The 16,165-nt window shown below is 41.2% G+C and overlaps 1 protein-coding gene across 2 annotated transcripts in view; it reads left to right on the top strand.

Moving 5' to 3' along the window:
* The first annotated feature begins 1,915 nt into the window (after positions 1-1,915).
* TGFBR2 (transforming growth factor beta receptor 2) overlaps positions 1,916-16,165 on the top strand; it is a 160,919-nt gene continuing 146,669 nt past the window's right edge. Inside the window, exon 1 of one of the 2 annotated variants that reach the window (XM_070727290.1) lies at positions 1,916-2,462. In XM_070727290.1, the coding sequence (XP_070583391.1) occupies positions 2,387-2,462 (76 nt within the window). In that variant the 5' untranslated portion in view covers positions 1,916-2,386. The remainder of the gene's footprint in view (positions 2,463-16,165) is intronic. The other variant, XM_070727291.1, reaches the window with a different exon arrangement.

The following is a 16,165-nucleotide window of genomic DNA, read 5'->3' on the forward strand; positions in this document are numbered from 1 at the left end:
GGCAGCGGCTGGGGGAGAGCAGGAGGTGAGCCGAAATCCACAAAACTTAAAAAGTTAACAGAACAACAAGAGTTGGAAGGGACCTTGGGGGTCATCTAGTCCAACCCCCGCACAAGCAGGAGATCCTACCCAATTTTCTAACCAATAGGGGTCCAGTCTCTTCTTGGAAGCCTCCAGGGAAGAAGCTCCCGCAAAACCTACGAAGGCAAGTTCTCTCCCACCGGTGGATTGTTGCCAAAGCTGCCAAAATTAAATCTGGAATCCAGAAACCTCGCGAAAAGCAAATTCATGGGTGGGAAATCTTTCCAAGGCAAGACTGCATGGACTCAGGGGGATCCCCTCTCGCCTGCATCTCAGGGGCTGGGATGGGGGCGCTAAAAATCCACTGGAGTAAGGATCATGCATGACTGCACCCACCCACCCATTGCGATGGACGAGACCCCCACACGCCGCTTTCCAAGTTCCCAACTGGGTGTAAACTTCTCCAGGCTTACCAGCTCAATGGGGCGCGCTTGGGGGGTCCTCCGGCTGCTGCCGCCCCCAACCTCGCACTCAACTCAGCCTGTCCGGCTTCAGGGCGCAGTGCAGGGCAAGGCAAGGCAGGCAAGGACTTTTTAAGTGGAGCAGCTGCGGGTGGGAGACACCCCCCCAGCGTGCCCAGATAGGAACCTTCCCCCTTCCCTCTCTGCCACCGCCCTCCTTCCCAAGCAGGGCAAGAAGAAAAGGGTCTCTTGAGGAGATCCAGATGGCTCGGGGTAGAGGGTGTCCCCCGAGCTGAGCTGGGGGACACCTTACAAATGCCCTACTTCAGCTTTAACCACAACAACACATGAGCACACAATCAATACAGCTCAGCCCCTGCCCCACCTCGCTGCTGCCACTGCCACTTCGCCTCGGCTCGCTGCTGGCCTGCCATGGCCCCAGGGCCAGACCTGAAAGGAGGGCAGCTGGGGCTTCGCCTTTGCTGGGGCTGGAAGACGTGAGCCAGCAGGGGCTGTTGGCATCGGAGCGCCTGCCTTGGCACTCACCCACCCAGGCCCTCGCCATCCCCCGGGGAGTTGGGCTGGCCCCTGCACTGCCGCCAGTCGCCTCCTGCAGGACCCTGGCTGGCCATGGCGATCCAGGGCATGGAGCTGTGCGCGATGGCCATTATCCTCTTCACCATGGTGTTCAAGCAGCTCAGCATCCTGAAACCCATGTCCCTGGTAGGTAAGGTTGGGGGGGAGGAAACGAGGGGCCTCTGCAACCCTTCTTGGATTGGCCTCTTTCTCTTTCTTTCCCTCCCTCCCTCCTTCCTTCTCCCTCCCTCTTTCTTTCTCTTTCTTTCTTTTATAGCAATAGCATTTAGACTTATATTCCACTTCATTGAAAAAAAGAGAGGAAGGAAAAGAGGGGGATAAAAGAGGGATGGAGAGAAAGAGAGAGAAAGAAAGAAAGAGGAAGGGTTAGAGGGAGAAATAGAAAGGGAGGAAAAGATAGAGAGAAAAGGAACGATTTTTTATTTGCTCCATATAGAGCAATTTTTTTATCAAGACCCCACCCCCCACCCTGGTCAATGGTGTCCCTCTTTAACAATGTAAAAAACTGGTCACTTTAGCATAGTGTAAAAAAATGGAAAATTGCTTGCAAGTTACACTAAATGGCAACTTGAACATAACTTGTCATAAGTTATAAATATAACTTGATGCAAACCATTTTGAACAGAGCAGATACTGAGCTCCGGAAATACGCATTAAGGTGGGAGCCTTTTGTATCACGTATGGCGCAATACCAAAATGTATTACGGATATGGGAAACTAATAACAGGACTATGAGCCTGCGCTCCTGAGTAGGATAGAAAAGCGTGGGCGACACGATTGGTGAAAACGCCTTTATGAATCAAGCCGCGGGTTAACCCCTAGGCGGGACTTTTCATATGGTTCTTGAGCCCCCTCCGCCCTCCCCCTCTCCAGCTTGTGGAGAAACAGCTTGAGACAAGAGAGTTTGGCCTATGGGCCATGATTGAAACGCAAAACGAGCTGAAGAGGCTTCGTATTGAAATGGGAGGGGAGGAGGGAGAAGCTGGGAAAAGGGAGGGCCAGAAAAGGAACTACAGTATTGTAAGAGTTAAGAAAGTCCTGCCCAGCTGTTTGCGAACTTTTTAAGATTTCCTGTTTACCCTACAGCTAGAGCGACTCGCACGTCAGAACTATCCAAGCCGCAACTAGTCTCGCTGCCTCCGCTGGGGCCTCTTTCTTTTCCCCATCCCACGTTTGCTTCAGAGCTGCTTCCAAGTCTTTCACCCTAGCCCTGAATTCCGTCGGCATCCCCTCGCCCCCAGGATTGTCTTGGCCAGGCTATTTCTTATCCCGTGTCTGCAGGCCGCTTCAGGGTGGAAGGAGATACAATGAGCTGGATTCCTAAGCACATTTTGTTGTGGATTCTTCTGCACAATACGGCTCACCCGCTGGGACGGGGAACAGGTAAATGTGGACTTTGATTACCTACCTGAGATGTCTGTTTCGATGGTCTTTCCTCCCCATCTCTCGCTCTCCGCACTTAAAAGCTTCCTAAAATGCACATGGCACTTCGAAATAACTCATTAAGTCACTATCCTTGACTTAGCACCTCCTGTGTGTGATTAGAAGTCCCCTCACCCTCAGCCAGTACGTCTATTGGTTGCATTATCAAAATCACAGCCGATCATATCACGTTTATGGAGTCTGTTTTGGACAGTTTTTATTTAGGGTTAACTTGCCTCTGCTTTTATCCAAATTTATTCTAATGTTAAACTCCATTCCCTTTCTTTTCTGAATCCTAAAGAACTCCAGTACCACTCTTAGTACCACAATTGTTTTGCTAGCTGGACATATATTTGAGGCTTGCATTTCAGTAAAATGTAGTTCAGAAGTTTTAATTTTTGCTTTTGGTTATCAGAGATAGGTGCCTTATTATGCACTTCCAGCTGTTGCCACACCTACCTGGACTTATGCATAAGTCAATTGTTCCCGATTTGGCAGTAATTACTGAGTTGAGGAGCAGTTCAACTGTATTATGTGCTAATGTTGTCTGATTCAGAAATCCCCAAATTTTCAAAACTCGAACCACGTTAATTTTGCAAATACACAAAGTAATATGTACAGAAAGAACTCTTCCTATACAAATGTAAAGGCTGCATGGCTAGTTGTTAGCAAAACACCTCCTCCCCCCCACCCCCACCCCCAGTATTTGTTACTGAAAGCAGTAGTCTGGCAAATTCATTTGTAAAATACTGATGCTAAGTATATATCAAAGTAGTGCATGAGAGTTTGGTCTCTGATCTAAAGCCTCTATGTTCTCCATTTTGCTTTCTGTCTTTTTCTGAAGTATGTCTTTGCATTAATATACTTTACTACAGTGCACTATCACTTTAAAGAGATAAAGATTTAAAGTTTTGGATATCTAAAATGTAATAGTTGTATTGATTATGTGAATTACAGTAGAGATAAAATGAATAGAATATTTACTTTCCACTGAAGCTGAAATTTTGAGTCTTTTCATGTTTGTGGTATATGCTGATTGTGTTATCTCAAAATTAAGGAAACAAAATTATAATTAGGTTACATTGGAGAACAGTATGAATCTATGAGGTTAGATATACTTAGGTTGTAAAAAAACCCTCAGAAGGTTTTTTTTTTTTTTTTTGGTATCCTACAGTTGAATAAGAACTACAACTATTATCATCATTGACCAGCATGATAGAAGTTGTGATCCATTCATTGCAAAGTCTAGCTAGGGAAAAATAGTTCTGGAGCTGTATTATATAATAGTACAGTAAATGTCTAGAAGCCTTGTCATCCTCTTAAAAGTTTCTAATGTGCTTGTGTTCTTATCTTTCATTTTATATCTGAAATATCTTTCTAAAACCATTCTCCCCCTCCTCTTCAGACCCACTTCAAAAGTTTGAACATACTTTCATACATATTCATTTGTGCTTCCTTCCATTTTTCCTTCCTAATCTAAAAATTCAGGATGCAGGTTCTTTAGAGCAGAGCAAATATCTCACTTATAGATTACCGTCATGCTATAGTGAAATAATTTCTTATATATTTTGTAAATGAAATCATATTATGACATTATACATACAGTAATGATGCTTTTATGTTTCTAGAAAACTGATGATTAATGCAAATTACTATATTGTGCTGGAAAATTGTGCATGTATAAAATGTTCTTAATATTTAAATTAATACCAGTAATAATATTAAGCATCCTGCAAGTTATTTTTAGAATTTTAAATGTTTTATTCTCACTAGAGAGTAAACATGTGAACAAATAATAGTCATATATTATTTGCATGATTGTAATTGCTCAAATTCTTGCATAGTTTAATATATTATTGTAATGAAAGCTTCCCTTTCTCCTCAAAATATAGTTGGGATGGGTGTCTTTAATTGATAACTGATGATTTTCAATTGAAAATGCATAGAATATGATTGGAATATGTGAAAAGTTTAGTTAACAATTTTTTGACATGCATATTTTCATTTTAGTCTGTCTTCCTGTTTTCTTTTCCTTATGTCACACATTTAAACTAAAGCTTCAAATAATTTTGAGATATACTTTTTCAATGATTTACAGGAGGGTAGTATATTTTTTTCATTTACAGTGATCCCTCGAGTTTCGCGATCTCGATCTTTGCGAAACGCTATATTGCGATTTTTCCACCCGATGACGTCACTCCCTTCCTTTCTCATCTTTCTTTCTCTCTCTCTTTCTCTATCTTGCTTCTTCCTCTCTCACACTCTCTTCCTCCCTCTCTCATCTCTTTCTTTCCTTCTCTCTCTTTCTCTATCTCTCCCCCTCTTGCTCTCGAGCGGCGGGCGGCACCCAGGGAAGGTTCCTTCGGCCGCCCAGCAGCTGATCTGCTCGGCAGTGCAGTAGCAGCGAGGAGCCGAAGATGGGGTTTCCCCTTTGCGTGGGCAACGGGGAAACCCCATCTTCGGCTCCTCGCTGCTACTGCGCTGCCGAGCAGATCAGCTGCTGGGCGGCCGAAGGAACCTTCCCTGGGTCTTCAATTCCCAGAATTCCCCGCCGCCCACGCAAAGGGGAAACCCCGATCGTGCACCGAGCGGTGGACAAGCGGTGGACAAGCGGCGGGCGGAAAAGCGGCGGGCGGACAAGCGGCGGGCGGACAAGCGGCGGGCGGACAAGCGGCGGGCGGACAAGCGGCGGACGGACAAGCGGCGGACGGACAAGCGGCGGACGGACAAGCGGCGGGCAGGCGGGCAGGCAGGCAGCTCCTCAGCTGCTGGGCGGCGGAAGGAACCTTCTCTGGGTCTTCCCAGGTGCGGAAGTAAAAACACCATCTGCGCATGCGCGGCCATGGAAAAAGGGGCGCGCATGCGCAGATGGTGTTTTTACTTCCGCACCACTACATTGCGAAAAATCGAGTATCGCGAGGGGTCTTGGAACGTAACCCTCGCGATACTTGAGGGATCACTGTATATATTTGTTATAGCTGCCTAACATCAATAATTAATTTAAAACATATAATCTAAATATATGTTGGATATTCAGTGGAATGCCCCTGTAGCAGGTTCATGCCCTATTATCTGGGAACAATTTGATCCTATTGCTCCTGAAGTGGTCAAGATCCTAAGGAATATGCATGCAAGCATTTGTGTTTTAGACCATGCCCCTCCTGGTTTGTGAAAGCTTCTCGGGAGGTGACAGGTAGGTGGAATCGTGGTGATTAATGCTTCCCTATAGGAGATGGTAGTGCCTAAGCATAAGCAGGCTGTGGTCTACCCTCTTGTCACCTCTCCTGTGGAAGCTGCACCAGTTTGCTTCTGGGTACAGGTCAGGATGCTGGTTGTCCTCTCTAAAGCCCTCCTTGGCTTGGGACCAAGTTATCTGAGGGAGTTGCCAGTTACATCTATCTGACCCACTAGAACCGGGGAGGCAAGGAATATTGCAGGTCCCATCCCCTAGGGGGGTAAACCTGGTGGGACCCAGAAGAAGGGCCTTCTCTGTGGTGATTCCCATTCTCTGGAACATCATTTCCCCAGCGATGAGAATGACTTCCACACTCTAACAGTCTTCCGGCAGGCGCTGAAGACCTGGTTGTGCCAGAGGGCCTGAGAAATTCAGAGTGGTTGTCACCAAGGTTGGCGAGCTATTATTTTATTTTATTTTAATGTATTTTTATTTTATTTTATTTTAATATTATTGGTTTTTTAATATATATATATATGATGTTTTTTATATCCCTGTAAGCCGCCTTGAGTCACCATGCGTGAATAGACAGCAGTATAAATTTTCTAATAAATAAGTAAATTAACTCATTTTCACTGATTCAAAGCAAGAGAGCAGAACCAGATTTTACTGGGTGCATGTGCAATATGTGCCACTGTATTATAATTCTTTACTGGAAATTATTGAATAGATGGGGAGGCATCCTATTTACTGTATTTCATCAATTAAAGGACCATCTGACTAATCTGAGTCTTACTGTCCTATATAGCTCTCAAGCTTTAGGACACTACACTAAATTATTGTATGTATTCTTCTCAATAAAAAATGGAGTTTGTCTTTTTGACATAAAAAGATGTATTTAAATGTATTGTAAATCACAGGAAATCTAACAGTACCATCTATGATTTGTTTGTCTGCTTTAGTGTTAAAAAGTAGCTTTATGCATTTTAAAAAAATCAGATGTAATATTCTGTGATGCAATCAAAAGCATTCACAACATTAGTAGAAGTTTAAAAAAATGCTTATGTTTTTCTACATTACCAAAATCAATTGTTGCCAGAAGTGACAATAACATCTTTTTCATTGCCCCCCCTCCTTTCGAGAAATTATCTAAAGACTAAATTATGCACAATATTTTTAGAGACTCTGAGTATTGATGAATGAGGGTGCTCTTTTAGGCTGAGATTTACCTGTAGCAATATTGTTTTGCTCACAAGTAAAAAATAATCTGTTGTAATAGCTGCACAAGACTTAATTTAATTAGGAATGTTGTAGAGGAGGAAAAAGATAACTGGATAAAAGAACTCAGTTTAGTGTAGTCGTGACTAAGGTAGTACTACCTAGAAAGCAGAAGACTGTGGCTTCCAATCCTACCTTGGGCTTGAAAGCTTCGGCACCTGAGGAAAAAAAGATTCACCATCACTGTTTTATGACTTGAATTACTTATAAAATAAGAAAGACAAGATAAACATTTAATAAAAATTAAGTAATAGTTTCATGACTCGTGTGCTACTGGTGTGCAATTACTGGGGGGGGGGGTTGCTTATGCGCAGGAGTGCTATCTCCAAGGACTTCTGGAACACCCGCCCCACCTCTCCTGCAGCCGCTTCGCTGACAGCCGTGGACGAAAGCGCTCCCACGAAGGGACTGTAGGAGAGGCGGGGCAGGCATTCCCAAAATGCTTGAAGAAAGCACTCTCGCAGCCGCTTCACTGGGAGCGCTTTCTCCAAGCACTTCGGGAACGCCTGCCCTTCCCCTCTCGCAGCCCTTTCGCTGGGAGTGCTTTCGTCCTGGGCTGTCAGCAAAGGGGCTGCAGGAGAGGCAGGGCAGGCATTCCGGAAGCGCTCAGAGAAAGTGCTCCCAGCGAAGCGGCTGCAAGAGCCCTTTCTCCAAGTGTTTTGGGAACACCTGCTCGCCTTTCCTGCAGCCCCTTCACTGACAGCCCTGGACGAAAGTGCTCCCAGCGAATGGGCTGGGAGAGGGGCAGAGCAGGCGTTCCCGAAGCACTCTGAGAAAACCTTCTCATAGCCCCTTTGCTGGGGGTGCTTTCACCGAGCCAGCCCCTTCACAGCCGCCCCTCTGCTCCAGCCCCGCCCTCCCAAAGGATGGGGCTGCCACATCCTGGCAGATTCCATCCCTCTTGCCAGGGCAAGAGGATAGTGGCGGCGGTGGTTTCCCTTTCAGAAGCAGCAGCAGCGCCGGAAATGTCACATCCACTGCCCCCGAACAAGGATCCGAATGCTGGCAGTAATGGGCAAAAGGGGTGAGTTTTGGGCTTGCATTATTTGCTTTTCCATTGATTCCTATGAGAAACATTGTTTTGTCTTACGAACTTTTCACCTTACGAACCTTGTCCCGGATCCAATTAAGTTTGTCAGACGAGGTATTACTGTACTGTCTACTAGAGTTGACGTGACTTTGTATGCCGCCCCAAGCCTATGGAGAGGGGCGGCATACAAATCTAATTAATAATAATAATAATAATAATAATAATAATAATAATAATAATAATAATAATAGAGTTACCCGCAGAACAGTCACAGGGACCTTGATTACATCACTAGACACAGATTGGATCTATTTATAGGCAAGGCATGTATATCAAGGGCATGATTAAGAGATCACCATGAAAAATCTGTAGGTGGCACTGGGAAGTAGTTCCAAGTAATGGAGTCAAGAATCTCTCTGCTGAGGTTGATAAACAGCTCTGTAGAGCACAAAGTCACTATGAACGATCATGAGATGCCTTAGAGAAGCTATGAAGAACTTCACAAGTTGCCTGTCCCGTTAAGATCTGCCATAATAAAATTAGGGAAATGAGGAGCAAATATAGGTACATTTCAGAGTCAGGACATTATTCAACCAAGCTTCTGCTCCCGACCTTCTCACCCTTTGGAACACAGATGGCACACACTTGACGTGAGGAGAGCTCTTTGTATTTACTTGAGAAGAACACGGCCCATCAGACGAACTGAGGCCCTGTTTATTTTCTTCTCACCTCAAAAGATCGGCCTCAAAACATCCTCATCCACCATTGGTCGATGGATCCGTGGGGCCATTGCCAAAGCCTATGACGTGGAGGGCATCCAGAGGCCTCTGGGCATAACTGCCCACTCCATGAGGAGTGTGGCCACTTCGGTGGTCTGGGCCACTCAATGCCCCCTGGAGGATCTATGCAGAGCGGCTACCTGGACCTCTCTCACTCCGTTTATCTGCCACTATAAGATCAACAAGTTTGCCTCAGCACAGGCGGCCTTTGACTGGAGGGTCCTACAACAAGTAGTGGAACTTACCCCTCCCTTGGGACAATAACTTTGACATATCCCATCCTGACTGTCGACTCCTTCCTCCAAGGAGAATGAGCGTTGACTCATCTGATATGCTCTTTCTCTTGGTAGAGGAGTCGACAGTCAGGTCCCTCCCATTCCAATTCTCCTTATGCTTATCTCCCTTCTTCTTCTTACTTCGTTTCTCCCTGTTCAGTGTAGAGCTACTAAAGTTCCTGTATATAGTTCAGGTTTTGACTTTGAATCTAGGAGTCTGAGTTTGTGCTGCCACTCCGAGTCAGTGTTTTCAGTTACGTCATCAAAACTGGGCCTGTGGGCGGTTCCAGCATTTTTATACTTCTATGACTCGGACACGCCTTTGACGAGCGAGTACAACCCATCCTGACTGTCAACTCCTCTACCAAGAGGAAGAGCATATCAGATGAGTCAACGCTCATTCTCTTCCTGCTCCTGTTAACAGTGGTGTCCCTCAAGGTAGTGTTTTAGGACCCACACTATTCATACTATACATAAACGATCTTTGCGATTGCATCACTAGCAATTGCGTTCTCTTTGCAGATGATGTCAAACTATTTAACACCACTGACAATACTGCTACCCTTCAAAAAGACCTTGATCATGTAGCAGAATGGTCTGAAACCTGGCAACTTTAAATCTCCACCACTAAATGCTCTGTCTTACACATTGGTAAAAAGAATCGGAATACTAAATATAAACTAGGAGGAATTGAACTTATTGATAACCCTCAATCTGTCAAAGATCTTGGAGTACTCATATCCAATGACCTAAGTCCTAGAGCCCACTACAACAACATTGCCAAAAAGACTTTAAGAGTTGTTAACCTAATCCTTCGCAGCTTCTTCTCTGGTAATTTTGAACTGCTAACAAGAGCTTACAAAATATTTGTCAGACCAGTCCTAGAATACAGCTCACCTTTATGGAACCCACATTGCATATCTGACATCAACACAAGTGAGAGAGTCCAGAACTATTTCACAAGAAGAGTCCTTCACTCCTCTTCTCACAACAAAATACCTTACTCCGCCAGACTTGAAATTCTTGGTTTAGACAACTTACAACTCCGTTGTTTCCGTTCCAACTTAATTATAGTTCATAAAATCATATACCAAAATTTCCTACCTGTTAACAACTACTTCACCTTCAACCGCAACAACACATGAGCACAAAATCGATTTAAACTAAATGTCAACCGCTCCAAACTTGACTGCAAAAAATACGACTTCAGCAACAGAGTAATCAATGCCTGGAATGCACTACCTGATTCTGTGGTTTCTACTCCTGACCCCAAAACCTTTAACCTTAGACTATCTACAATTGACCTCTCCCCCTTTCTAAGAGGTCTGTAAGGGGCATGCATAAGCGCACCACTGTGCCTACCTTCCCTGTCCTATTGTCTTCTTTTGTTACTTTTTATCATTACTTATCTAATGTTTTATTTGTACAAATTACCACCCTATAATTGTTTGACTAAATAAATAAATAAATAAAATTTTGAATTAGTGTTGCTTTTAGACTTTAACATAAATAGCTACTCCACCTCCCCTTCTCTCTACTCTATCCTTCCTATATAGTGTATATCCTGGTATGGATATTTTAAATTACGAAATTAATATTAATATTAGAGAGAGAAATCCAGGCGGGCAAGAGGGGGAAACCTCCTGCTCATTTGACCAAAAGGCGGCTGTTGCTGCTACTTGCTTCCTCTTCCTTCCCATGCTGAAGGGTTCCTCTCACTCGTTTTGTAGCCGGTGCTTTTCTTTCACTGTGGTGACTCCTCGGTTTGGCTGAAGCCGAGTTGATCTGGCTGGGGTAAAGTGCCCCCTTTTGCCTTTCTGCGCCCAGAAACTACCTCATGCAGGGTGTATGGGAGGCAGCGTGAGGGAGTCATCACAGCGAAGGGGTTTATTCCCTCTATAAGCACCCAGAGAAAGGAAAATGCTTCATTCGCTCTGAACTGCCAAAGCCTCCTTAAGCACCACCGAAAGACTCCTCTGGCAGCCCAGAAAAGCCCGAGATGGCCGGGATTAAAGGGGCAATGGCAGGAAACTGGTCGGGCCTTCGTGCCGCTCTCAGATTTCCTGGGAAATTTTTCCGGGCTCAGGTTCTTAAGTAGAAAATGGTTCTTAAGAAGAGGCAAAAAAATCTTGAACACCCGGTTCTTATCTAGAAAAGTTGTTAAGTACAGGCATTCTTAGGTAGCGGTACCATTGTATATGAAAAAAGATGATTGATTAATTACTTCAGAAACCTCCAAAAGTTTAACATTTGTAGAAAATTGTCAATTTATTGGACATCCCTAGTTAAAGCTTTTGGAAAGCATCATAACAAATTTGAATAAAAGACCAATGGTTTGTGAACATTTAAAAACAGGAAGCCAATTTCAAGACAGAAACAAACATCAATTTCTCAATTTTTTGGAGCCAGATTACTGGAATATTGAAGAAGTAATAGTTCCACGGAAAGCAGCTGAAGAAAAATTGCTTGAATTTAGTGATATTTTAAATTATGAAATTAATATTAATATTAATTAATATTAACAATTATCAGGATTGTGTGAAAAATGTTTTTAAAGACTCCAATAAATATGCAATTCCTGACAGTATTAAAAAAGCTAAAAAATATTGTGAGAACAATTGTTATAATTGTAATTAGTAGAAGCAGAAAGGGGCTTTTCAAAAATGAATCTCATATTTTCCAAAAAGAGGAATATAGCAAACCTACCTCTAAAACAGTGGTTCTCAACCTGGGGGTTGGGACCCCTTTGGGGGTCAAACAACCATTTCACAGGGGTCGCCTAAGACCATGGGAAAAGACAAAGTTCCTATGGTGTTAGGAACTAAAGCTTCTATTCTGGTGCCCTGGAACATATTTTTACAATCCAACCAATCAGGCGTTTACAGTGGGGGTGTCCCTCTGACCTTTTTGCCAATCAGCTTAAAGCTCTGTTGGGAGAATAAGCACTAGACTTATGGTTGGGGGTCACCACAACATGAGGAACTGTATTAAGGGGTTGCGGCATTAGAAAGGTTGAGAACCACTGCTCTAAAAGGACTGGGCATAAAAGGAGTGACCCTATTCCTATAGCCAAAAAATTGTTACGAGTAAATCATAGAGCTTATGATACTTAAATAAAACTGGAAAAAAAGTGAAAGTGAGGAGGATGTCAATCAAACAGCAATTTGGAGATAACCTAACAGGTTTTATTTTTTGTCTGGTATTATTTAATAGTTTTTCATTCATATTGGGGGTTTTTAGTAAACTTTATTGGTTTTTAAAAACATTTTCTTTAAAATCAGACATAATTATACTTATTCTGCATTGGTTGATAACAAAGAAAGAAAAATAAACAATCACATCTCTATTTCATTACATACTTTCATTCCAGAGTTATTTCTTCACCTCAATAAACAATATAATTAAATATTTCTGTATATATTTACATAATTTTTATACCTTTTTGTTTACATATTTACAATTAACATTGCTGATAATTCTGACTGTTACCTATGATTTTTTGTTCGTTTTTCCTAATTCAACCCATTTGTACCATTGCTCCCATATTTCTTAGTAATCTGATTCCTTTTGCCCTCTTAAATCCAGTGTAAGTTTGTCCATCTCGGAGCAATCATAATGAATAAGATCTTATTTATTATTGCTTTTTCTGGAGGTATCTCTGTGTTTTTCAAAAATTGGGCAAAGATGATCCTGGCTTATGTGTAATATTAAAATATTTTATTCCCTTGCTGTATTTCTTTTTGAAAATTCCCAATAAGAATAATTCAGGAGTGAATTCTATTGTATCATGTGTAATCATCCTGTAACAATTATGTATTTTCTTCCAGAATTTTTTTTTCTGTACATAACCACCATATGTGAAAGAAGGTTCCATTGATTTTTTTGCAATGCCAGTAATTTGGGTTTGATTTTGGATATATTTTAGCTAATTGGATTGTTGCCAAATGCCATCTGTAGCACATGTTATAATAATTTTCCTTGTATGGTACTGATTTGGTTAATTTTAGATTTTTATTCCATACCTGTTCCCAAACTACCAAATGAATATTATGTCCTATATTTTGTGCTCATTTTATCATGTGCCAATATTCTGTTATTATCTAAATTTACCCATTCTCTGGCCAAGCTAATGTTGCAGCAGTTTGATATAATTTTCAGTCAGGAAGGCCAAGACTGACATCCACCCCTGCTTTTATCATCCTGTAAGTCTATTTTCTTTATTCCTAGTTTTTTTTTATTTTGCCAAATAAATTTTTTGGTCATTTCATGTAAATTTGTAAAAAAAATATATCTAATTTTAATGGGGCAATTTGAAATAAATATAATAATTTAGGAAGTATATTCATCTTTATTATGGCAGTCTGGCCCAATAAGGATAGCTGTACACTTCTCCATTTTTAAAAATCTAGATTTATTTATTTTTTTATTTATCATTCATTCATTCATTCATTCGATTTTTATGCTGCCCTTCTCCTTAGACTCAGGGCGGCTTACAACATGTTAGCAATAGCACTTTTAAACAGAGCCAGCATATTGCCCCCACAATCCGGGTTCTCACTTTATCCACCTCAGAAGGATGGAAGGCTGAGTCAACCTTGAGCCGGTGATGAGATTTGAACCGCTGACCTACAGATCTACACTCAGCTTCATGGCTTGCAGTGCAACACTCTAACTGCTGCGCCACCCCGGCTCATAGATCTATTTGTTCCATTAATTTTTTATAGTTATTCTCTTTTATCGTTGAACACTTGTTTGTTAAATAAATGCCTACGTTTTTTTTTTTTACTATTTGTACGTTTAAACTTCTTTCTAAGTTTCTTTCTTGTTGAAGTGTCATATTTTTTGTTAGTATTTTAGTTTTCTGTCTATTTATTTTGAGGCCAGTTATTAATCCATAATTTTTCAATTCAATAATTGAATGTACTCCTGATTTGTGAGAATCTTCTAAGAAGAAAACCAGGTCATTCGCAAAAGTTTGTAGCTTATAGGTTTCCTTTGACAGTTGTTCCTTTAATTTCAGAATTTTCTCTAATTCTATTCGGCAATACTTCCACTGTTAGTATGAATAGCGGGGGGGGGGGGGGATAAAGGGCATCCCTGCCTGACTCCTTTTTGTATTTGAAAGGTTTGGGTCATATCACCATTTATTATTATTTTGGCAGATTGGGAAGAGTATACAGCTTCGATCATTTTTATAAATTTTTCACCAAATTCCTTTTTCCTAATTAATAATTTCATATATTGCCAATCTACATTGTCAAATGCCTTTTGCACATCCAGAAAGACAGTTGCCATCTGTCTTTCTGGATGCACTTCATAATATTCAAAAATATCCATTACTATCCTAAATTTTGTCCTAATTTGTCTCATTGACAGAAATCCATTTTGGTCCAAATATATAAATGTATTCAAAATGGTTTTTACTCTTTCCTCCACTATGTTCATAAAAATTTTGTAATCATTGTTTAACAATTAAAAATGGCCTATAATTTTGGATTGAACGAGGTTTTGCACCTTCTTTCAACAATGTGGTGATTTAAGATTCCATGTAAGATTCTAGTGTATGTTTTATGTGGGTTAGAATAAAAAGTACAGTATATTGTTTAGTTTTTGGATAGAGTGTCCTCCATGAGTCTGTCAAATTGAACTCATCTACCATTTTCCAAAAAGCCTTTGGCAGCATGGACTTGCTTGATTCCCCCCCTCACTCCTCCACATGATCCTTTTTCCCATCCACAATTCCATTAATGTCCCCAATTATACAAATGTTTTTGTGATGTTCCATTTGAATTATTTTTGAGCGTACTTTTTAATAGAATTCTCCTTGATTCTTATTTGGAATATGTTAACAATCAATATGTTTGTTTTTCTTATTTCTGCTTCTATTATTAGTATTCTTCCTTTTGCGTCCCTATACTCAGTCCTCAAGAGTGGGGCAGCATATAAATGTAATAAATAATAATAATAATAGCGACAACAAACAACAACAATAATACCTTTCTTTACTTTTTATTTAATTTTTAACATAAATTACCACTCTTTTTTCTGCTGAAACTATAAATACTTTGCACAATTTTGGATACTTTAGATATCTCTTTTCATTTTCTTTAATATGCGTTTCTTGAAGGCATATCATGTCATTTCTTTGCTTAGCTAATTTTGTAAGTATTTTTTTCCTTTTACCAGTGCCGTTTAATCCTTGTACATTGATTGATATTAGATAGGTTTTTCTTTGCATTCCCCCCCCTTTTTCTTTTCTTTTCTTTGGTTTGTTTGTTTGCTTTCTGGGCTCTTGTTCTCACTTCTTTTGGTTTTGGTTGTTCTTCTGTTTCTTGTATCTTATCTTCTTTCTTCTTCTGATTCTTGTTCTTTTTGTGTTTCTAGTTTCAGTTTTCCGCTTGATGGAGAGATTTCCTCCCCACTTTTTACCTGATCAAACATCTCTGTTGCTTTTTCTCAATTCTGACCCTTTTTCCTTCCCAAGTTAATAATATACCCTCCAGTATCAACCACTTGAATGGAATGTTCTTTCTATTTAATAAGCTTGTCAAAAATATATACTCCCTTCTTTGTTCCCTCACTCGCTTTGGTACTTGCTTTAATATTATTACCGTATTTTTGGTGTATAAGACGCACCTTTTTACTCTCTAAAAGAAGCTGATAATTAGGGTGCGTCTTATACTCTGAATGTAGTCTGGCGTAGCTTGTTTGCACCCTATATATTTCATCAATTTCATTTGTAGCCTCTTTTATATCTTTTCTTAACATTTCTGCTCCTATGCCTGCCATAAGTTCTCCTAAGTTTATAGTTTATAGTTTAATCAGATTTGTATGCCGCCCCTCTCCGCAGACTCGGGGCGGCTCACAGCAACAGCAATACAAGACAAATCCAATATTAAATTAATTTTAAGAACACCACAAGTTAAAAACCAATCATACACACTAGCATACCATACAAAAATTTTATAAGCCTAGGGGGAAGGAACATGTCAATTCCCCCATGCCTGACGACAGAGGTGGGTTTTAAGGAGCTTACGAAAGGCTAGGAGGGTGGGGGCAACTCTGATATCTGGGGGGAGTTGATTCCAAAGGGTCGGGGCCGCCACAGAGAAGGCTCTTCCCCTGGG

Source organism: Erythrolamprus reginae, chromosome Z (genome assembly GCF_031021105.1).
Source record: "Erythrolamprus reginae isolate rEryReg1 chromosome Z, rEryReg1.hap1, whole genome shotgun sequence".
NCBI lineage: Eukaryota > Metazoa > Chordata > Lepidosauria > Squamata > Dipsadidae > Erythrolamprus > Erythrolamprus reginae.